The 23,755-nt window shown below is 38.0% G+C and overlaps 1 protein-coding gene across 2 annotated transcripts; it reads left to right on the top strand.

Moving 5' to 3' along the window:
- The first annotated feature begins 3,327 nt into the window (after positions 1–3,327).
- Positions 3,328–22,785, top strand: LOC136831525 (arylsulfatase B-like). Of its 2 annotated transcripts, none has more exons than XM_067092094.1 (11): positions 3,328–4,119; positions 7,091–7,254; positions 10,268–10,371; positions 10,866–10,987; positions 11,523–11,596; positions 12,536–12,701; positions 13,886–13,983; positions 15,325–15,458; positions 20,620–20,805; positions 21,491–21,642; positions 22,365–22,785. In XM_067092094.1, the coding sequence occupies exons 1-11, from the start codon at positions 3,990–3,992 to the stop codon at positions 22,544–22,546; spliced, it is 1,512 nt and encodes a 503-aa protein (XP_066948195.1). In that variant the 5' UTR covers positions 3,328–3,989; the 3' UTR covers positions 22,547–22,785. The 2 variants fall into 2 exon arrangements, with proteins under 2 accessions (XP_066948195.1, XP_066948194.1); XM_067092093.1 differs by having other exon boundaries at positions 3,329–4,119; positions 22,350–22,785.
- Positions 22,786–23,755: the final 970 nt, after the last annotated feature.

Here is a 23,755-nt window from a genome sequence, read left to right as displayed (position 1 = left end):
TCTCAGGCAATGTGCCTGGTTCAGTCTTATCAAAGCTCTCGGGTCTCATTATGACCCAGTAGCGTTTGCACAGGACAAATAAGGCTTATTGCGAGTTTCACTGCTTGATTTCTTTTCCTTTGAAAAGGTTTTTATTCGTCTGTTGGTACCGCACGTCATTTTGAGCAGCGGGCGCTCTGGTCATGGATGATATTCGCGATGTTTTTTTCCTGTGTCGCTTCACTCTGTTGGATCTGATCTTGTTTGTCCTCCCCTCGGTGACAGTAGGGGAGGCATGGCACAGCCACCCACCCCTCGCAAACCGGGTTGTCCGCCCCTCGTAGGGGAGGGGTAGATAGGGGAACGGTGGGGTCGGGGAGACATCCTGCCTACTCCTGCAAACCTGTTTGTTCGCTCCGGGTGGAGGCGGGGTAGATAAGGGAACGTGAGGGTAGGGGAGACATCCACCTTCCTCTCCTGCAAACCTGTTTGTCCGCCTAGGGTGGGGGCGGGGTAGATATGGGTACGGGAGGGTAGGGGAGACAGCCATCCAACTCCTGCAAACCTGTTTGTCCGCCCCATGTGCGGGCGAGGTAGATAGGGGAATGGGAAGGTAGGGGAGACATCCACCCTACTCCTGCAAACCTGTTTGTCCGCCCCGGGTGGGGGCGAGGTAGATAGGGGAACGGGAGGGTAGGGGAGACAGCAGCCCCGGGTTCCAGCGAGCATAGCACGTGCCAACAAGCTCGTATGAAATATTTTCCTTTTCATATCTTACTTATTTTTCAGTGAAAATGTTATTAGGAAGTAAGAAGCTACTATGCTTAGTTCTGTCAAGCAGACTGAATTCCTGAGTAGGTGGTGGTATTAAAACAAGGATTTTATATCTGAGCAATAGTATAAAATAGGTGCCAATTAGAAGTCACATTAACTATTGTTACGAAATAAGACCCCACTTATGTTTAGACTTACCATGCAGACTAAAATCTTGGGAAGGTGGTGATATTAAAAAAAGGATTGTTAACAGAGCAATAGTACAGAATAAAACTCGTAGCAGTTGCTAACATAATTGCTAATATATTGCTAACATAGTTTTTATATTAGGAAGATAGAAGCTACTATGTTTAAGGTGACTGAAATCATGTAAAAATATTAAAACAAGGATTTATAACAGAGCAATAATAGAGAATATATGAAACTTGTAGCACAGTTGCCAACATCATTGCTAACAATTGCTAACATAAATGTTAATATATGAAATATTTTCCTTTTCCTATCTTACTGATTTATCGGCGAAAATGTTAGCAGACTTGCTTACATTTTCACTACCTTATCTTTCAGTTATCTTCCGCTTCGTGGGAAACGTTACTAGTGGTGGAAATTCTCAATTTAGATAAGGACTTGGATTACATATATCGATCAAATTAAGATTTTTTCTCTCTCTGATGATGGTTTACCAGTCATATTTCACCATTACTTGGAGATAAGAAGCTACAATGTTTAGTTTTATCGAGCAGACTAAAAATCTGGAAAGGTGGTGGCGTTAAAAACGAGGATTTATGAGCAATATAATACAAAATAGGTGTCCATTGGAAGTAAATTTAGCTATTATTTGTAAATAAGCCAACACTATGTTTAGTTTTATCAAGAAGACTAAACTCTTGGGAAGGTTCTGATATCAAATCGAGGATTTATGTTTGAGCAAGAAATAGCACAAGTGCTAACATAATTGCTAATATATTTGTAACAAAGCTGCTGATATATGAAACATTTTCCAATTCCGTCTTATTTATTTGTCAGTCTAAATGTTAGCAACTCTGCTAGCATTCTCACTGGCAAATAAATTAAATAAATAAGATGGAATTGGAAAATATTCCATACGTGAGCAACTATGAAGATTTTTTTTTTACGATTGTTCACCAGTCATCTTAACCATTATTAATTTCATCTTTAGTTTTGATATATTTTTTTTTCTTTTTAATAAGTGGGATCTCTCCTTTATCTATTTTCCTTTACCTCCTCTTACTTCTTCCTAATGAACATCGTATTCTTTGGAAGCTTGAATTTCAAGTCAGTGGCCCCTTTGGTGGGTTTGTTTCAAATGATAGGTTTCATCTTCTGAATATAATAATAATATTAGGAAATAAGAAGCCGCTATGTTTAGATTTATCAAGAAGGTTAAGATCAAGATCCTGGGAAGGCGGTGGTACTAAAACAAGGATTCTATATTAGAGCAACAGTATAAAATAGGTGAAGCTTTTAACACAGCTGCTAACATAATTGCTGATATGTTAGCAATATATCAGCAATTATGTTAGCAACTGTGTTAAAAGCTTCACCTATTCTATACTGTTGCTCTAATATAAATCCTCGTTCAAATATCAGCACCTTCTCAAGATTTTAGTCTTCTTCATAAAACTAAACATAGTGGAGTCTTATTTACTAATAACAGTTAATCTGACTTTCAATGGACACCTTGTTTTAATACCACCGCCTTCCCAGGATCTTAACATTCTTGATAAATCTAAACATAGTAGCTTCTTATTTCCTAAGGTTGTTAAATGTTACTATTATTCAGAAGATGAAACCCACTCATTTGGAACAAGCCCACCAAAGGGGCCACTGACTTGAAATTCAAGAAGTTTACAAAGAATATTATGGTGTTCATTAGGAAGAAGTAAGAGGAGGTAAAGGGAAACAGATAAAGAAGAAATTCCACTCATTAAAAAGGGGAAAAAAAGTAAATCAATAAAATTAAAGCTGAATTTAATAATGGTTAAAATGATTGGTGAAGCATCGTAAAAAATAAATCTTCATTTGACCGTCATACATAGCCAAGGTCATTATCTAAACCAGTGATTCTCAGACTGGGTGCCTAGGGGTGCAGCAAGATTGTCATGAGTTTTGTCTTGGCTGGATCATCTCGATGAACAATTGTAAAAAAAAAAAAATTACAGAAGTCTTCATATAATTATTATCAGGGTGTCTACTCTGATTATGTTCATCTAATTCTTCTGATATACTCTTTGTTTGTACAGTATATTTCTGCATGTACGATGCGCTGAATTTGGTTAAGTATGGATAATAATTTTATTCATTAAATAAGAAGTTAATTCATGCGATATGATGGGATGGTGAAGAAAGGGTGCCACGGTAATGATTACATTAGTTAGGGTGCCATCACTAAAAAAGGATTGAGAACCACTGATCTAAACTGAGAACTTCCACTACTAGCAACTTTTCCCACGAGGCGGAAGATAACCGGAATAAAAACAGTCTAAAAAATGCAAAATCCTCGATTTTGTCCTTGAAACTCGCACTTAAATTGTGTGAGCTGTTTGCTCAAGCGTTGGTGGTGCCTGTGCTTCCTGCACCTGAGCATCGTCAGCGGTACCAAGTGCTTCTTTCACCTGAGCATCGCCTGAGGAACCAAGTGCTTCTTTCACTTGAGCATCGTCTGAGGAACCAAGTGCTTCTTTCACTTGAGCATCGTCAACTCAACCAAGTGCTTCCTTCACTTGAGCATCGTCTGAGGAACCAAGTGCTTCTTTCACCTGAGCATCGTCTGAGGAACCAAGTGCTTCCTTCACCTGAGCATCGTCTGAGCAACCAGGTGCTTCTTTCACTTGAGCATCGTCTGAGGAACCAAGTGCTTCTTTCACCTGAGCATCGTCTGAGCAACCAAGTGCTTCTTTCACCTGAGCATCGTCTGAGCAACCAAGCGCTTCTTTAACCTGAGCATCGTCAGGTTACACCTAAGCACCATCTGAGGAACCCAAGTGCTTCTTTCATCCGAGCATCGCCAGTGGAACTGAGTGCTTCTTTCACTTGAGCATCGTCAACTCAACCAAGTGCTTCTTTCACCAAAGCATCGTCAGAGGAACCAAGTGATTCTTTCACTTGAGCATCGTCTGAGGAACCAAGTGCTTATTTCACTTGAACATCGTCAGAGGTACCAAGTGCTCCTTTCACCTGAGCATTATCAAAGGAACCAAGAGCAATTCCTCGAGATGGGACGAGAAGGAAATTATCAACGGATGGTCAAGTCCGTAATATGGATGTGGATGAGTGTCCAGTCCTTGGCCTCGGCACCAGCGTCATCCAAACCACATATCATCTTTCTCCTTGCGGATGATTTAGGTAACTTGATTGCATGAAATTTACCTACCTACAGTGATAAAAACTTAAATTTACTTTTACAACCCCCATAAACTTCCGTTATTCATAACACAATTCATAATACATAATAATAATTACTGCCTGGAAGTGAGAATATCATTGTAACAATAACGGCCTCAGTGAGGCTGATGTCAGGGAATTTGTATCAAGACTTGTTCGGTGAGATAACATTTATTTGTGCTTTCTATTCAAGCATTTTCAAAATTGGCCCCATGCACTGTATTATACTAATGTTTTCCCACTGGTTACCTATAGATTATTTGTTAAACAAGAACTGGAATTCTCTACCTTTTTCTGTATCTTCTGAAATACTTAATTGTGCTCATGAACGCCTTGATTTCTATATATAACAAGTAAAAAATGCGCCGAAGTTTCTTCGGCGCAATCGAGTTTTCTGTACAGCGTATAATGCTGTATGAAACTCTCAGCCGCTGCCCATGTAACTCTCAGCCGCGGCCCATGAAACTTTCAGCCACGGCCCGGTGGTGGCATGTGTTGTTGGCGCAACAGCTGTGCCAGACGCATGATCACAGCTAACCTTAAATAAGATAAAAACTACTGAGGCTAGAGGGCTGCAATCTGTTATGTTTGATGTTTGGAGGGTGGATGATCAACATATCAATTTGCAGCCCTCTAGCCTCTGTAGCTTTTAAGATCTGAGGGCGGACAGAAAAAGTGCGGACGGACAGACAAATAGCCATCTCAGTACTATAGTTTTCTTTTACAGAAAACTAAAACTATACAAGAACGTCAAACACAGCATAACAAGACAAACCAAGAAAGAGATGAGAATTGGATGAACAAGGTTTGCTAGCGAAATTGCAGCTATATAATAAGAGGGGCGGTGCCTGACATACTGAGCATTAAAATCTCGTTGTACTTTGCTATACAAGGAGACGAACTTTCTGGCCAAGGCCATACACCTGAGATTCTCTTCATCTCTATGATAAAAAAAATCGTTACTTGGGATTATGGTACTGCAGTCTGTCAATTCATCATAATAATACCCTTTACTTCCTCTTATTTATTCCTAAGGAACACCATATTTTTTGGAAGCTTGAATTTCAAGTAAGTGGCCCCTGTGTGATTGCTCCATATAAATAGGTTTCATCTGAATAATAATAATAATAATAATAATAATAATAATAATAATAATAATAATAATAATAATAATAGTAATAACAAATCTTGACAATCCTGTTGATTTAAAGAATAAAAAGCCAAATTTCGATGCTAATGAGTCCAATTTAATAGTCAGAATGATTATGAGCATCACCCATTGCAAGGAAAAATTTATTTTATTCGTTCATACTCTGTCTTAATTCTCGTTTTGCGTTCTGGCTTCTTTGTTTAACGTGAGTTTCACTATAAATAATGCTATCGAATAAATCTTTTTGCCCCAATTTTTGATAATGAATAGTAAGAAAAACAAAGCGCCTCTTATACTATCGTAAGTTGGTACCTCGAAAATGTTAACAGGCCTCCGGCACAACAGAACAAATTTGGTACCTAATCAACTGACGTCCTTACCACCCTTGCATTGATGAATAAGAGAACAAAACCTTCGCTTTTCTTAGAACTAACAACACACAGCCTGTAGGGCAAGATTCCTCAAGATATGTAAGGAGAAAAAACTCAAATGGCAAACCTATACATCGGGAAACATAATCATTCGACTTCCTTCGGGTATGATTATAAAATGATCCATTATTAATACTTTCATTAGCACTTTATATACCCGACTGCGAAACTCATCAGGTATGTACTGATCATATATCTTTTCGGGCAAAGTTATACCGACGCTGATTAAACATATTAAGTTACTTAAGGTAAATAATCGCCGGATGAGAGGAAAAACATTTCATTAGCTATATGCAAATATGTAACTATATTAATCAATCATGATTTTATTTAGCTGACCTAATTCATCGCAACTTTTCAGACAGCCTTCAAATTTAACTAAGTTCCTGTTAGCAGACAGCGAAAATGAAACTTCCGGGACATTTATCCACGGCATGGCAATTATTCTTAATGGCATTAAATATTGTGGTATCGGCACGACAATTAATCTTAATGGCATTAAATATTGCGATATATGTCTATAAAAACTAATGTCAAGAAACGTTTCAGTATGAACCAGTTGTTCTTAACCATTTTAGTGCCACGCCCCCTCTAAGAGTTGGTCCTTCCCTCCACGCCCTCCTTGCATCTATGAGTAAAATTCCCTCTCAGATTTAAAGGAAAATGAAAAAAAAAGAGAAAGAGAAGGGGTTTCGAGGGATAGGGACGGAGGCAAATAAATACAAAACATGGAAAGCCCAACGAGTCTAACTAGAGTAGTAGACTGTAGGAAACAAACGTTATACGTTTGCATTTTTTTACAAACTTCTGAATATTAGTTCCTCAACCCTGTTAAGAAAATAACGAATATAATTAGAGAATTTTTTAATTTGCCATAGGGCTCGCCTCTCCCCTGGAAATTACTGACGCCCCCCAGGTTGAGAACCACTGAATTTTATAAACACTTAATGTTGGTGAGATCTGCCATGAATTCAATTCATCGTGAATCCATTCACTTGACATTTCTTATACAGAGCCAGCAAACAAACTTGGAGGAAGGTTAAGAGCTTATGTTATGCATTTGCATACACAAACAACGCTCTGAAATAAAGTCAAAAGTATTTCAAAATTATTTATAGATATTCGCTATGATGACAAAACTTAAATCACAATAAAATCCCCATTGTTAGATACCGTCCAAGACGTCCAGATTATATATAAAGAATTAAAGGTAATTAATAGTGTTTGCTGTAGTAAATGTTACAGCTACGGTACCACTAGTGATGATAATTTCCTACAAGTTATTTACTGTCTCAATATGGCTACTGTTAGAAAAGTGATTTCACCAGGATTTTTTTAATGGTTTCCTCAGGTTGGTATGATGTTTCGTGGCATAACCCGAAGGCAATAACACCGAACCTGGAATCGCTGGCGAATGAGGGAATCATTCTGGAACAATCGTACGTCCAACCTGTCTGCACACCCACTCGATCAGCACTCATGACTGGGAGATATCCCTTCACAATTGGGAGACAGGTCAGTTTTCAGTTCACCTACAAGGGAGAAGTAACTCGCTGACGCCAGAAATGGATTAGTTCATTATAAGATCACATTACTGTATTGATTTCAGGAATACACAAGTAAAAAATGCGCCGAAGTTTCTTCGGCGCAATCGAGTTTTCTGAACAGCGTATAATCAAGGCCACCGACAACAGATCTATCTTTCGGTGGTCTCGGTATAATGCTGTATGAACCGCGGCCCATGAAACTAACCACCGCCCGGTGGTGGCCTGTCCTATAGCGGTGCCAGACGCAGGATCATGGTTAAATTTAACCTCGAATAAAATAAAAACTACTAATGCTAGAAGGCTGCAATTTGGTATGTTTGATGATTGAAGCGTGGATGACCAACGTACCAATTTGCAGCCCTCTAGCCTCAGTAGTTTTTAAGATCTGGGGGCGGACAGAAAAAGTGCGGATGGACATACAAAGCCATCTCAATAGTTTTCTATTACAGAGAAGTAAAAGCAAAACTTCACTGCTGATAAGACCACTTTCATAGTCAAACTGATTATGATCATAACCCATTTCGCCAAATTTCAATACTAATAAGTCTAATTTAACAGTCAAATTAACTATGATCACAAACCATTTTTTGTTCGTTCCATAATATCTTAATTCTCGTTTGGCGTTCTGGTTTCTGTACGGAAATCTAAAAGCGTCAGAAATCATAAGATCCAGATATTATGGGGAGTCTCGCTCTAAGAACTGAAGCAAATTACGCTGTAAAGAAAAATCTGTTGCCACAAAGGGAGCTCAAATTCTACATTCAAATTCGGGAAGGGTGACTTGGGTCCCCTAGCACCCAGGGGTAAAATTTTGAGAAACACTGCAGTCCCAGGAACCGATGTGCAAATTCTGATAATAAATCAGTAATAGTTACTGATCACGATTCACAAATTGAATAATACAGAGTAAAAGAGCTTCGATTTGTTTAGGTTTCATCACCACAAAGGAACAAGAATTAAAGATTTTTTGTAAATGATGACCATCCCTCAGAGTAGTAATCGCACACCCCTACATGAAATCCCCGTAAGGGGTTAGTTCCATCAGTGCACCTCACGGGGTGTACTGTAGGCATTACTAAAGGTTCTTAGCAGCGTCCCTTCGGCCCCTAGCAGCAACCCCTTTCATTCCTTTTACTGTACCTCCATTCATAGTATCTATCTTCCATCTTGCTATCCACCCTCTCAAACAATTGATTCATATTGCAACTGCGAGGTTTCCCTCCTGTTACACCTTTCAAACCTACCTACCCTCAATTTCCTTTCCAACACTGAATGACCTCATAGGTCCCAGGGCTTGACCTTTGGCCTAAACTCTATATTCCAATTCCCTACATGAAATTACTTGTTATGAACTAAATTATGAGCTAGCTTGTAATATGAAAATACGATCTATTAGTAGCTATTGACTGTCATGTTTAGATGTCTAGCGTTCCAAGGACTCTTCGTACACACGAATGGAAAGATTAGCTGAAGAAAGACCCTAAGCTATTTTGGTAGATTATATGGATCAACAAACATTAATTTCTGAATTAAACAAAACGATCGAGCAAAGTACCAGTTTGTTCCAGTTCACGAAAATCCAACAAATCCAAAGGTTATCAAAACACAACAAGAGCAAATAAAAATCAACCAATCAAAATGGAGACAGAGTAAGGCTATGCATTTTCAGCGAGGTTCTTTTTCTTCTGCATTATTTCGCCACTGAGCAAGGAACCCGTGAATCTGAATGGGTCTATGTAACTCCTTAATTCTTACCTTTGTACCTCATTAAATGGTTCGGTGGCTCGCTGCACGTTTTATACTTAATTGCATGCTCACAGGACCTTGACTAATGACTTTTTGAAACCAGTAATGTCCTCTGTATTGCGATTCCTTCACGATTTCCTGTAATTTCCACTGATGCTTGGATCCAAATTTCAATTTTCTCTCTATATAGCACCGCGAGAAATTCCTGAAACAATTAAAAATGCATTGAACTGAATCGGGTTTGCGATGAAGAAAAAAACTGATAAAATAAATTAAAAATATATATTACTTGTTTAACGTTAAGCATTTACGATATTTCTTTTCATCAAATCACGAAAATGATTTTACATTACTAGCAAAGACTGATATTTTTTTTTTGTCCTTCATGTCAGCCTGACGATGGGGTTACTAACCTCAAAAGCTTCCGAAATAAAATGTTCCCTTGGCGGTTACTATTCGTCAAGTTACGTGAGTATGCATAAAAAAATATTTTTAAAAAATTTGATCTCTCTTTCACAATGGGCTGAAGTTTCTTCGGCGCAATCGAGTTTTCTGTACAGCCGCTACAGCGTATAATCAAGGCCACCGAAAATAGATCTATCTTTCCGTGGTCTCGGTATAATGCTGTATGAGCCGCCGCCCATGAAACTCTAACCACGGCCCGATGGTGGCCTATCCTACATCGTTGCCAGAAGCACGATTATGGGTAACTTTAACCTTAAATAAAATCAAAACTACTGAGGCTAGAGGACCGCAATTTGGTATGTTTGATGATTGGAGGGTGGATGATTAACATACCAATTTGCAGCCGTCTGGCCTCAGTAGTTTTTAAGATCTGAGGGCGGACAGAAAAAGTGCGGACAGAAGAAAGTGCGGACGGACAGACAAAGCCGGCACAATAGTCTTCTCTTACAGAAAACTTAAACTGGATGAGGAATGAATCAATATTCAAGAGGCATTTAGACGGTGAAAACACCCAAAACCATAGTTATGAAAATTAGATAACCATCATAAATATAAACACGAATTAACATTCAGAAGGGTCAAAACCTAGAAGGAACAAAGATGACATTTGGTAGATAAACAGAAGAGATGTTCTTTACCAAGGAAATGCGAAAGAATAATTACAAAGAGAAAACGCGATGTTGCACCAAAAACATATTTGTCGGAAACAAAATGATATCGCCAAGAAACTACGATTAAAAGCTAATTAGCTAACTATCATCCTGACACAGGGTCCTCCCCTCATGAGCTCAGCTCCAACAGGACTCCTCCTTAATGCCACAATCCTGCCGGAGTCGCTGAAGAAGGCTGGCTATTCTACACATGCCGTTGGAAAGTGAGTCATTATATGTGTTATTTTTTTATATGACTTTTACTTAATGGTGTATAACTGTATTGAAAGAAAGGAGCACACAAAACTCAAGTTTTTCATATATATATACTGTGTATATATACACATATATACACACGCACACATATATACATATATATGTATGTATGTATGTATGTATATATATATATATATATATATATATATATATATATATATATATATATATATATATATATATATATATATATATATATATATATATATATATATATATATATATATATATATATATATATATATATATATATATAATATTCATACATACCATAACGTTTCAAACTAAGAGCAACTTCAAATCCAACGTAACTACTTGCATAAGCTTAAAATAATTTGACCTACCTATAATTTTTCTTATGCATACAATAACCATATGGCAAAAAAATCAGTTACTGCTCATACCTAATAAACTTGCCCATGCAAAACCCTTGTTTTACCAGGTGGCACCTGGGATTCTGCCACTGGGACTATACACCAACTCATCGAGGATTTGACACATTTTACGGGTTGTACTCCGGGATGGGAGATCACTATAATCGCGACTCTTACGCATCAATTACAGGTAATGTTTTGTTGAATCGCTGGGAGGGGAAATGATAATGATTCGACCCTATAATAAATGGCTTTCAAATTCACAAGTTGCTTGTTCATAAAGGAATGGAATTAGGAAGAAAACTGATTAGGATTAAGCTTTACAATCTGTAACTTTCAAAGTTAATAAAGGAATGGAATATTTTAAGAACATGTCACAATGCTAAGGAACATCATTATAATTAAAAGCACAGACAAATTTGTTTATTCTACTATTTCACATTTTCAGTAATATCCATAACGCTCTTGGCTGTCAAATTTGACAAAATATAAAGGGAAATTTTAATGAAATATTAAATGCTTTAGACAGCTAAACATCTTTGCCAAAGTCCATGAATCGGATAAAATAATAAGGAACTATATGAAATCCAGAGCCAAATTCAGTATCTATAATTATTTTAATTCAATGCATATTAATTCCTACATCTGCTTTTCCTATTCCCAATGCTTTACTGAAAAACGACGACAAAACAGAAAAAATTATCCAACTTTCTTTCATTCTTCAGAAACGGGGTTGCATGGATATGACTTCCGCAACAATGATGAGCCGGACTTCAGGTTCAATGGGACTTACGACACGGTTAGTAGTCATTTTGTTCTCGTCTAGATTTAGTGGACACGGAAGTATGCAATGATGATTAAGACAAAATGAAATACAGTAATCCCCCATTTATCCGGATCGCCTTTATCCGACACTCAACATTGTCGGACACACCCGGACCAAGGCCCCAAAGGTATATGCTACAGTAAACAGCATACATGATATCAACATCATTATTATTTTTATTATTATTATTATTATCATTATTATTCCTGATGAAGAAATTTACAATGATGCCAGTGCAAATATATATATATATATATATATATATATATATATATATATATATATACACTAAATTATTATGCATTTCTTCACTATTTTAGCAATTTGTGACTACGATAATAATAATATTATTATTATCATTATTATTATTATTATCATTCAAAAGATAAGCTCTATTAATATTGAACATGCCACCGGTGGCCACTGACTCAAAATTCAAGCTTCCAAAGAATGTCCTTTTTATTTAAAAGAAATTGCAGAAGATAATAAAAAATACAGAAAGGAGATCTCAGTTCTTAGAGATGAAAAAAAAAATTAATTAATAAATAAATGGGTAAAAATATAAATAAATGATGAAGGTACCGGGTGAATTGTTTTAGGGTATTAATGCATTACATCTTCGCTTGAACTTTTGAGTTCTAATTGCAGATCATCAGTCTATAGCGAGATAGCTATAGATGAAGAAAATTTTTACCTTTCTGAAGAGTAAAGAGACGAAGGCATGTAAGCACCCAAAACAAATTTGTGACGCCACTAAAATCTAAAATAGTTTGCCCTCATAATTCCATTCTCTAATATTCTCTCTCTATCTCTGTAACCACAGAAAATGGAAGCACTGACTACAAAACCAGAAGAAACTATTTGTAAATCCCTCGCGCCTAATCGAACCCTTTACTCTGTTATCCTTTCTAGTATGTGTATGCAGACTTTGTTGAGAACCTGCTCTTTTCAAGAGATCCTGCAGAGCCAATGTTCCTGTACATGGCCTTCCAGAGCATCCATTCTCCGATGCAAGTCCCTGATGTGTACAGAGACCCCTTCCGCTATATAGGGAATGAAAGCCGGGAGATTTCTTTAGGTAATGTGGATGTCTTCAAGACGAGGACAGACGTTTGCTTAGGTTTGATTTCATTAAAGGCGGCAGGTTTATTGCTTACTTTTAAGTTAAACTCCACTTTTCTCCCTCCTTTTCCCCTTCTTGTTTTTGTCTAGACTGGGCTAGAAAAAGGCATCGGCTTGCTTGCCTGTTCCAATGGCATTTGCTCATAAAAACTTGATCATTTTGGTTATAAAGAGTGGAGATGTTTAGTACACTTGATGACAAAGGGATATCTTGCCTAATTTCGCTACGAATAAAAATTAAATGTTAACAAATTTTACGAAAGGGAGGAAAAACTTAGAGAATCTAGTTCTAATAATCTACAATTCCGGTTGATTTCGTCTTTACGAAAAGATATCAGAATTTTACTGAATATTATGAAGAAAACGGAAGACATTTAATACTGAGTTGCGCTATTTGCACCCAAAAATGAACTCGCCACCTGATCACTAACAGGTTTTACTGTGTTGTTGATTTTATGGTTTTCTTGTATGTATAAAGTCATAAACTTTATCTTTAGCTTTAATTTGTTAACTAGAATAATCAAACTGTTCTAGCTATTGGTTACCAAAGCCAACACAGTCATACAGTTCTACAGAGCACCGTTTCTGTACTGACTTGAATAAATTGGTCCTAATAAAAAAGCTATACCTTTTCTGCACTATGTCCAGGTAAGATCATGATGATTTAGCTGTTCTTCAAGAAAATACTGATTTCTATGTATCCAAAACATATCGATTGAATAACTGGTTGATTTACGAATGTTTGGTCTACTGACCTAGTACTAGAACCGTCAGGTTATTCAGTACCACAGCACGAATTTAGGAATTACGATTAAGAATAAATATTAAAAAAAATACATTACTGCTTAAAGAGAATAAATTGCCCCCACTACAACTAAACATCACAAAAACTCCCAGAATCTTTAATGTATTTCATTAAATTACTGACATCAACGTCATCATTTAAAATCTGCTCTGTAACGCCTTCTCTTCTCAACAAACTCGGGACAGTCCATCAATATGTGCTCCACGGTAAGGGTGGGGTATCACAAAGATCACACATTGGTCGACTGTCACACTACAATAGGAACTTGTGTGTTCGTAATCTACAGAGCTCGAAAGGTGCAATACCTGTGCCTCAACAATTTTTTTTAAATCCAGGGATGGCATACGCCATGGACGACGCTATAGGAAGAGTGGTCACTGCTCTGAAAGCGACAGGACACTATGAAAATTCCGTCATTGTCTTCAGCTCAGACGTAAGTAAATAACTGGAACTTCATCCAAGTTGAATGGAGTTATAAAGAAAGGATCTAACGATAAGAAAGAGGATCTGAAATTTTTATAGTTGTGATGCTTAATTGTCTTGGAAAGATGGAAAGAGGACTTAAGAGAGTTTATCATCAGAAAAACAGATTTACACCAAATATTCTCATCACGATAAATTAAAGATTGTTAGGTTTGTTAAACACATCAGCCTTTAATTGTGAATGTATACAACAATATACAGCTAACATACAAACAGGAGAAACAAAAAAAATGCACGATGGAACAGTGAAATGAGAGGTACAGTAAAGGAAAAAAAAGAGAAATTGTCTGAGATGAATTTTCAGGACAAAATAGCGTATGGTGTACAAGGAAGTAAAGTAAAAGGTAAGTACAAACTGAATAATTGGGATAGGTAATAGCAAGGGTCTCAAGGTGAAACCATAACTGCATTGAAAAGAAGTAACACTGCTGTCAAAAACTATCGAGTGAATGGATCTCAGAATAACTGAAGTAAACGAAGGGATGCTACCTAAAGAGAATGCATCCTGCGCCCACAGGATGGAATGGAGCCAGAAAATCTGAATACCCCAAGATTGTTTGGGAAAATGTAATGCAGTCAACAGAAAAATCACAGTTAACGACACTTGGAGTTGAAAGGATTAAAAGCGAGATGTTATGGAATGAGGTTGAGAGAATAATTAAGTGACCCACTAGTGTGTGAGGAATGCTTGGTTGAAGCACATTTTTCGAAAAATTATTAACTGTGTTTAATTGGAAAAGTAACCGAAGTGATAAATAAAATCACAGAAGCATATAACTCAACTTTGTATGCATGAGAAAAGTTTACTAAAAAGTGGGATAGATAACAAACTAAGTGTTTTAAGCGAGATACGGTGACCTTGATACATCTTAAGATTCTAACAGGATAAAGGTTTTTTAAATACATACTTGAAAGTGACTAGATTTATGTAAGAGTATTTATTATGAAAGTTATTTTATTCTACACTTGATACAGGTACATGAAAGTGACTAGTTTTATGTAAGAGTTTTTATGATTGTTATTTTTTTACACTTTACACATGTACAGGAAAGTGACTGGTTTTACGTAAGAGTTTTTATTATGAAAGTTACATATTTTACACTTTATACACGCACAGAAAGTGACTAGTTTTAAGTAAGAGTTGGTTTCTAACAAGGGTATGTTATGCATCCTAGGCTCTAATACTTACGTATGAAATTTGTCAAGGAAAAAAAAAAGATGTAGGAGCATGTATTTTGCATCTTTACCACTACATTTAAAAATGATACTAATAATCTTCTAATTGCCAAAGAATGGTGCTTTTGCAAACAACGGAAACAACTGGCCCTTAAGGGGAGGTAAAAGCACCCTTTGGGAAGGGGGCACCCGAGCCCCAGGGTTCATCCACTCTCCGCTTCTGACGAAAACTGGATTCAAGTCCCAAACGTGAGTAACTGTTCTTTCTTAATTAGTTTTTAATATCTATACCAAATAAGAGGAGATTATCTGGACATCTTAGCAACAGTAACGACTCAAGTACATTCTGACAAAGCTAGAGAAAGAGACGCGTCTCATAATATTTAAGAATATTGAAATTTCTGCATTACATTTCCTCCTAAAAAAAAGTTATCAAGAAGTAATTCCCAGTGGCTGGATGTCAAAGATGTGGATGAACCCTGTGCACAAACTTCCACATAAACCAACACGTGAGACTCATCAGGTGTGTGTCAAACACTGCGCCCTTCACCTCTCTCTTGGGCGCAATTTCTCACTACCTAGATGTTGAAATCCCTCCTTTAACGCAGACTTTACATACCAATGTCCAGCCTTTTCTTGGTCTCCCTCTCCTCTTTCCTCCAAAGTCTTTCAGATTATATCTTTTTTTCATCAACCCTTCATCCTCCATTCTTTCCACATGACTGAACCATATCAGAATCCTCTAATTTATCCTTTTACCGATGCTAATACTTTCATCACTCCTAAACTTCTCACCCTTGCAACTATTCCTATACCATGTATGATATATAAGCAATTTATCTCAACAGCTTCCACGTTTTTTCTTTCATTCGCATTTCAAATCCAAAGAGAAGAATTGGCTTGACAGTTCGTTAATACTTTCCAAACTTGGCTTCCAAAGACACTACAAGCGTCTCTCCTATATTCAGTAACATCCTGCTTCCTTTCTTGCCTCATCAGCTCTGCGACTCACTTCCCACACGTTACCGTCACTTGAAATCGAACTCCCACATCCCTGTACAAACCTGCTTTATTCTTCTACTATTCATATCAACACTTGCTGTTCCATCTTCCTGGTTCCCCTTTACCCTTATAACATTACTCTTCCTCACATTCGCTCTCATGATTGCCAATGACCTTATGAAAAGCTCATTCAGCTGTCATTTCCCCCCACCAAAGGGTCCACAACCCATCCTAAAGTACTTTTCTGCCTTAGAGTACATTATAACCCGAAACCATTGACACTTCCCAATGATGAACAGGTCGGGTAGAATAGAATAGAATATGGAATTTAGGCCGAAGGCCATGCACGGGGACCTATGAGTTAATTCAGTGCTGAAACGGAAACTGACAGTACAAAGGTGTGAAAGGTGTAACAGGAGGAAAACCTCGCACTTGCACTATGAATCAATTGTTAAGAGAGCGTGGAAAGTAAGATGGAAGAAATAATACGAACCGAGGTACAGTAAACGGAACGAAAGGGGTTGCAGCTAGGGGCCGAAGGGACGCTGCAAAGAACCTTAGGTAATGCCTACAGTGCACTGCATGAGGTGAGAATAGGTAGTACCTATAGTCCAGGAGCATTAGTTCAAATATGGCTTCAACCCGGAACAAATTAGTAACAAGCTGAAATTTCCAGTAGGTGCTCAGGAGACCTTCCCTAATGACATACTAAAAGTCCCCAAGAATTCGCCGCGAGGGTTTTGAGAAATTCAAGATGGCGTCCAAAATGGCCATCGATATCATATTTTGTTATATCTCAGGTCTCAATCAAGATAGAAACACAAATGAAGTATGAAAATATAGGTTTTCAGACCCAAGGAATTCATTTATGTCAGTGTATGTGTGATAAATTGAGCCCGTGTCATGTTTTTGAGTTACAAGTGCATTCACACATGTTGTAACAAGTAATTCTGAAACGCCAGAACGTTTTTTTTTTTTTTTTTTTTGCTGGAAAAAGCAGACTGGGAGAGTCAGACAAACAAGAATCATCTGGCTAGTCTGTACCAGGATGCAGTCGATCAAGATAAAGGTGCTGCTGAGATTGATGAAGATGAAACTCTCCATGAGTTTCAACAGCTTCTAACTCACCACCTCGAGGAAGCTGCCACACAGAGCAGAACAGGCAAGCTATGGGTCCAGTACATCAACCAGTGCTGCTCATGCTCAACTTCATCAAGGCTGAGAGAACTGGCAACTGGAAACTCCACCTCCACTGTGTGCAGGAGATGATTCCACATTTCCATGCAGCAGGTCATATTCCATACGCCAAATCAGCCAGACTCTACTTGCAGCAGATGAACTCCATTGAAGAAGTCATGCCACCTGAGGAGTACGCACTGTTCTCAGACAAGGGGTACTTTACCATCCGTAGAGCTGATGAGTTCTGGTCTGGAAACTTCTCCGACCAGACAATTGAGCAGTACCTCATGAGGATGCTGAAAACTAGTGGAGGGATGACCCATGGCAGGGGCATAACTAACAGCACCTTGACCAAATGGGTACATGCACTGCCTCGCTGCATGCCTGTGTGTGATGCCCTAGAAAAGTTCACAGGTGTTCACACCATGCCATCTGAGCAGCACAAGGATCTCCGCTCATCCTCTCAGGTCAAAGACAAGAATGACTATAATGTGTTTCTCCAGTGGCTAAAGGCCCATCCACCATTTGCAGGCTACCAAGCTGATCGGTTGGTATCCATAGCCACAGGTGTTGTGGCTCATACATCTGTCAATTGTGACAATGCAGTGCAGATTGGTCTTGCTGCAGCATCTAAGATAACAGGGAAATGCTTCACAGACATCACCCTGCATCGCACTGACAAAGTGAAGACCATGGGAGAAAAGAACAGCATCAATGTCAGGGGGCAGAGCACAGTGGTAAATCCCACTATATTCTTTAACTGCATCACTTGCATCTTGAAGACAAGTTCTGACATGGATAAGTAAATGTCATATGAGCTTGCTCCACAGCCCCCATCCCTCTTTCAAGATGGTGCTATGCGGAAACCAACCAAGAGTGCTCTGGGTACTGTCCTCAAGTCATTTGCTCCGATGCAACACAGCCTTCCAAACAACTGTCAGTTTGTAGTGGATGGCAGCTACTTGCTGCACTCTGTAGTTTGGCCACAGCGATCTACCTATGGAAGTGTGTGTCAGGGCTACATTGCCTATGTCCTTAAGCACTATGGGGCTGGCATTACCACTGTGTTTGATGGCTGCAGCACTATCTCCACAAAGGCAGCAGAGCAAATGCGCAGGGCAAAGAAGGCCACATCCAGTGACATCCTGTTTGACCAGCACATGCATACCACCACTACATAGGCAGCATTTCTGGCAAATAGCAACAACAAGAAGAGTCTCATAGACATGCTATCTAGCATGATGACTCAATCAGGCATAGCAGTGAAGCAGGCAAGTGCTGATGCAGATGCCTTGATTGTCTCTACAGCTCTATCCTTGGCAGAGTCTGGTGAACCAGTGGTTGTCGTTGCAACTGACACTGACTTGTTGGTGATGCTGGTGAACCAAGCAAGTGCAGACATGGATCTTTATATGCTAAGCTGTATGAATCCCACCACATTGTACAAGGTTTGTGATATCCAGGAAAACCTTGGTGAGACCAGTAAATATCTGATGGTGTTGCACGCCATAACTGGATGTGACACAGTGTCTGCTGTGTATCGGCAAGGGAAGTGCAAGGCATTCAACCTGGTTCACAACAAGGAGGAGTATGACCAGCTCAAGACATTCTATAATGCTGGAAGCACTCACCAACAAGTGCAAGAAGCAGGTGAAAGCTTCCTCCTGAAGTTGTATGGTGCACCTCATGGTGTGTCACTGGATGAGTTCCGCTACACTGCCTACAAACAGGCAATCAGCAGAGTATCTCTATCCTCATCCTTCCAACTGGCAAGTTTGCCTCCGACAAGTGCTGCAGCCAAACAGCATTCCTTCAGAACTTATCATACTGTCCAAGAATGGATGGGCAGGCCCTTACAGCCAACAGCCTGGGGATGGAAGCTGGAGGACATCCTAATTCCAGTTGAAATTGACCACCCCATTGCCCCCGAGTGTCTGCTCAACATGATCTCATGTGGCTGCAAAGCAGATAGCTGTGGAGCATCATGTGGCTGCAGGCAGATGGGGGTGCACTACTCTGCCATGTGTACAAATTGCAGTGGTAAAACCTGCAAAAATGCAGCACAAATGCCATTCTTCATTGATGATGATGAAGAAACTGAAGCACCAAGACCAGTTTCTCCTGAAACTGATGACGAAGACGATGCCGAAGACCATCGTCAAAATGATTTGATTTATTGATTTATTTATTGATTGATTAATTAAAAGTCTATAATTAGGACTACAGCTAAGCATTTTTTGTCTATAGTTACGGCAATGGTTAAGTGTTGTTTCTTGCTACTGGCATGACTTTTATTGTATAATGTGTGTATGTTCAGGTTGATAAACATGTATTTTGTTTTTCTTTTGCTGATGATTCCATTTAAGATTCAGATAATAAAAAAATAGTTCAAGAATTGCAATCCTTGCCCCAAAAACATATATTTAGACTAATTGTTTGACTTTCTATGATGTTCGGGGCTTGAAATATGACAAAATCTAAAATTGGCAGCCATTTTGAATTTCTCAAAACCCTCACAACGGATTCTTGGGGACTTTTAGTATGTTATTAGGAAAGGTCTTCTAAGTACTTCCTGAAAATTTCAGCTTGTTACTAATTTGTTCCGGGTGAAAAGCTAATACTCCTGGACTACTATTCCCACCAACACGACGGCAGAAGTCCCTAGCAAAGACATTGACCTAATATATGTTGTTGCCTTTGGGTTCAGAGGACTGGTTTATCCAGCATTTAGAATGCATATCCTCACCTAAGGAATTTACAGCCCTCTGCTAGGCGCCCCTCTACCTAGGGATACAGTTCATTATAATGTCAAGCCTTATGAACTTCGTAGGGTGTACAGAAATGTATCACATTACATACTATTATTTCTAACTTTACTATGTAAAAGATACAATATGTCTACCTCTGAAGTCTATTTGGAACAAATAATATATGAAACAGTAAACAGTACTGAAGCCAAATCTAAGCCAGAGCTCCACCTACACGCTACCTGAATTCATAACTTTAAATTGTTCTATATTTTTACACTGTTCAGAGTATGCAACCTTATTTAACACGAGCTTGGCCACTTAGTATAGTCAAGTTAACCAAAGACAATGCACTTTTAGAAAATCCAACCTCTTGTATGCAGAATATATGTATATAAAAATACCATATACTTTCGCACTACAAAGTACAATTTGTTCATCAGCCTATTCCAGTCGTGCAAATTTTACACTTCTTTCCTTAGACTTTTCCACGTCACCGACTGGTATGCAACTCTGGCGGGATTGGCCGGAGGAACTGTCCCGGAGGGCACCGATGGGTTTGACCAGTGGGAAGCTCTCACCACGGGCACAGAGTCCCCAAGGACCTCCTTCGTCTATAACTTGAATACTGACAATAAGAACGCTACTGAATTAAATGGAGCTTTCAGGCAAGTGACGATCATATGCATGTTTGGTCTGAATCCTTTTCATCCAGTACTCATTAGGCATATTTTACATGATATATGCTTACAGTAAACGGAGCCTGTAAGTAAATAACTAACATCTGTCCCACTACTTGATAATTACAGGTGCACATAAAGCATAAGAACACCATATTCTTTAGAAGCTTGATTTTCAAGTCAATTGTCCCTGTGGGATAGTCCCATATGAGCAGGGCTCATCTTCTGAATAATAATAATAATAATAATAATTTTGCATAAAGTCCACAATAATATATCAATGGTAGAATATGAGACCTTATAAAAATGTATAAAAAGCTTTCGAACCCTGTCCTGGGTTCATCTTTTATAAATTCTCACATTCTACCATTGATATATTATTGTGGGCCTTATACAAAATTACTCCTGTTCTCGACATTGAGAGTTCTCAACAATAATAATAACAATAATAATAATAATAATAATAATAATAATAATAATAATAATAATAAGAAGAAGAAGAAGAAGAAGAAGAAGAAGAAGAAGAAGAAGAAGAAGAAGAAGAAGAAGAAGAAGAAGAAGAAGAAAACAAGTAACTAGGGTCAAAACAACATCCTTAATCCTAAACACGAGCCAAACGTAATGAGTTCACTCTTTACTTTTACCTAACTAATTTTCTCGTCAACATTCGCAGGAAAGGAGAATACAAGCTCCTGGTGGGCAACATAAAAGGAGGTCAATGGATAGAACCACCAGAAGGATTTGACGAAGGAGCCCCAAGAAGCCACGGTGCTGCTAGTGGAATAACTGGGGTAGATTCGCCTGTTCAACTCTACAACGTTATAGGTAAGGCGCTTTGAAAATGCCAATTTCAGAGAGCACCGCACCATTGAAATCGCTCGTTAGGAATTCTCCCATCAAAGTAATAATAATAATAATAATAATAATAATAATAATAATAATAATGCAAAGAGGAGTTTAATACACGATAACTCTCGTTGCACTAGTGCAGGCTCTCGGAAGCTCTGTAATGAGTTTAATATATTTTTAAGCAAAATCTTTTGTGGGTTTCGCTAATTCATAATAGAAATGATAATAATAATGACGTTAATATCAGCAAGAAAATTTTTACTTGCAAAGTGAATTCCCTACCATATGCTTCACTAGATAAAGAAACTGGAGATCTTTGTCCATAATTTTCCCTAACAACTTGACGAGAAGCTTATGATGCGACCCACAGCAGCTGAGTGTAACGAAAATCAATGGCTGTTCAAAGTTCACACACACACACACACACACACACACACGTACATATATACATATATATATAATATATATATGTGTGTATATATATATTATATATATATATAGTATATATATATATATATATACATATGTATACAGATATATATACTTATATACATATGTAACATGTACATGTATGGGCCTGTGTATAAACGCAGCAAGACGTTTGGGAAGCTTATTAATAACCCATTACCATAAAGAATATGAGTAATCACTTAACACAGAGTTACAAAATAATATACCCCTAGATTCAACACCAACAGAGGACCCGGAGGAACGCCACGACGTCGCCGACAGCCACCCGGAAATAGTGGCCGAATTGCTGGAGGACCTGGAACGCGAATTCCAGCGGATGGTGCCAGCGGACAACCCCCCACAGGACCCGAGCAGCGACCCGAAGTATTTCGGCGGCGTCTGGAGTCCAGGATGGTGCGACCCTCACTAACCAATCTACTCTCTTAGTCTTTTCCAATTACTGTTCTAAATACGCGCGTTCGCCTTTCTGGATTTGGGCTCGTCATTGTGACTTCTAAACAGCTGCATGTATCTAAGCATTAGTTTTTGGGATGCTGTTGCTAGCTTGATGTCCTTGATGCCCTTACGTTAGGTATAAGTGTGGGAACCTATGGGCAAGATGGCACCATGGTAAAATGTACAATTTGAATAAAACGCTATAAGCATTTATTCGATTTTTTATGTGCATCTCTATATAATATTAATATTAACCCTGGTTCCTATACCAGAATGCAAAATGATGGTGTCCTAATTCGACCTTTGCGACGGTACGTAACGTCCCTGTGGACTGGACTTGCCGTCTCGACCTTCTCATAGGACATACGCACCAATGCACGGGGAATCTTGATATACTCCGGGAAGCGGCTCTATCGTTTCGTTTTGGTCAAGCCCTACCCTTCCAAGAAACACTCTCTCTCTCTCTCTCTCTCTCTCTCTCTCTCTCTCTCTCTCTCTCTCTCTCTACATATATATATATATATATATATATATATTATATATACATACATATATATATATATGTATATCTATCTAAGTATTCATAAAAATATATATATATATATATATATATATATATATATATATATATATATAAACTAGTTGCAAAGATGAAAAATATGAAAGCAATATTTTCCCCAACGATATAAGGTCAATGGCCTATATATATATATATATATATATATATATATATATATATATATATATATATATATATATATATATATATATATATATATATATATATATATATAATTATATATATATATATATATATATATATACAGTATATATATACTTACTTATTTATAAATTATATATATATATATATATATATATATATATATATATATTACAACCAACATCCAACAAGGACAGCTACCTGAGGCCTTGCAACGCCACTAAATTTGAGGGGAAAAACCAAAAAAAATAATTCATCATACCGAAATCATCACGGGCTATCTTATAATTACCAGCTCTCTCTCTCTCTCTCTCTCTCTCTCTCTCTCTCTCTCTCTCTAGAATATTACGAGCACTGTACGTCGCCCAGAAGAACCCTCCCTCGCATAATTATAACGCGCTGTCATAGAAATGATGGTCAGGAATGCTGAACTAATTTACAGATATTAAGTGTCGGCAACTT

This window comes from Macrobrachium rosenbergii, chromosome 48, assembly GCF_040412425.1.
Source record: "Macrobrachium rosenbergii isolate ZJJX-2024 chromosome 48, ASM4041242v1, whole genome shotgun sequence".
NCBI lineage: Eukaryota > Metazoa > Arthropoda > Malacostraca > Decapoda > Palaemonidae > Macrobrachium > Macrobrachium rosenbergii.
The sequence above is the reverse complement of the archived record's forward strand: the minus strand, read 5'-3'. Positions and strand labels throughout refer to the sequence as shown.

Bases quoted from the DNA above. Each gene is read 5' to 3' on its own strand.
- LOC136831525 (XM_067092093.1), top strand. From the start codon at position 3,990: ATGGGACGAGAAGGAAATTATCAACGGATGGTCAAGTCCGTAATATGG. The intron at 12,702-13,885 runs GTAATGTGGATG...TTTTAAATCCAG, and splicing joins AAGCCGGGAGATTTCTTTAG to GGATGGCATACGCCATGGAC. The intron at 13,984-15,324 runs GTAAGTAAATAA...TAATTGCCAAAG, and splicing joins TCATTGTCTTCAGCTCAGAC to AATGGTGCTTTTGCAAACAA.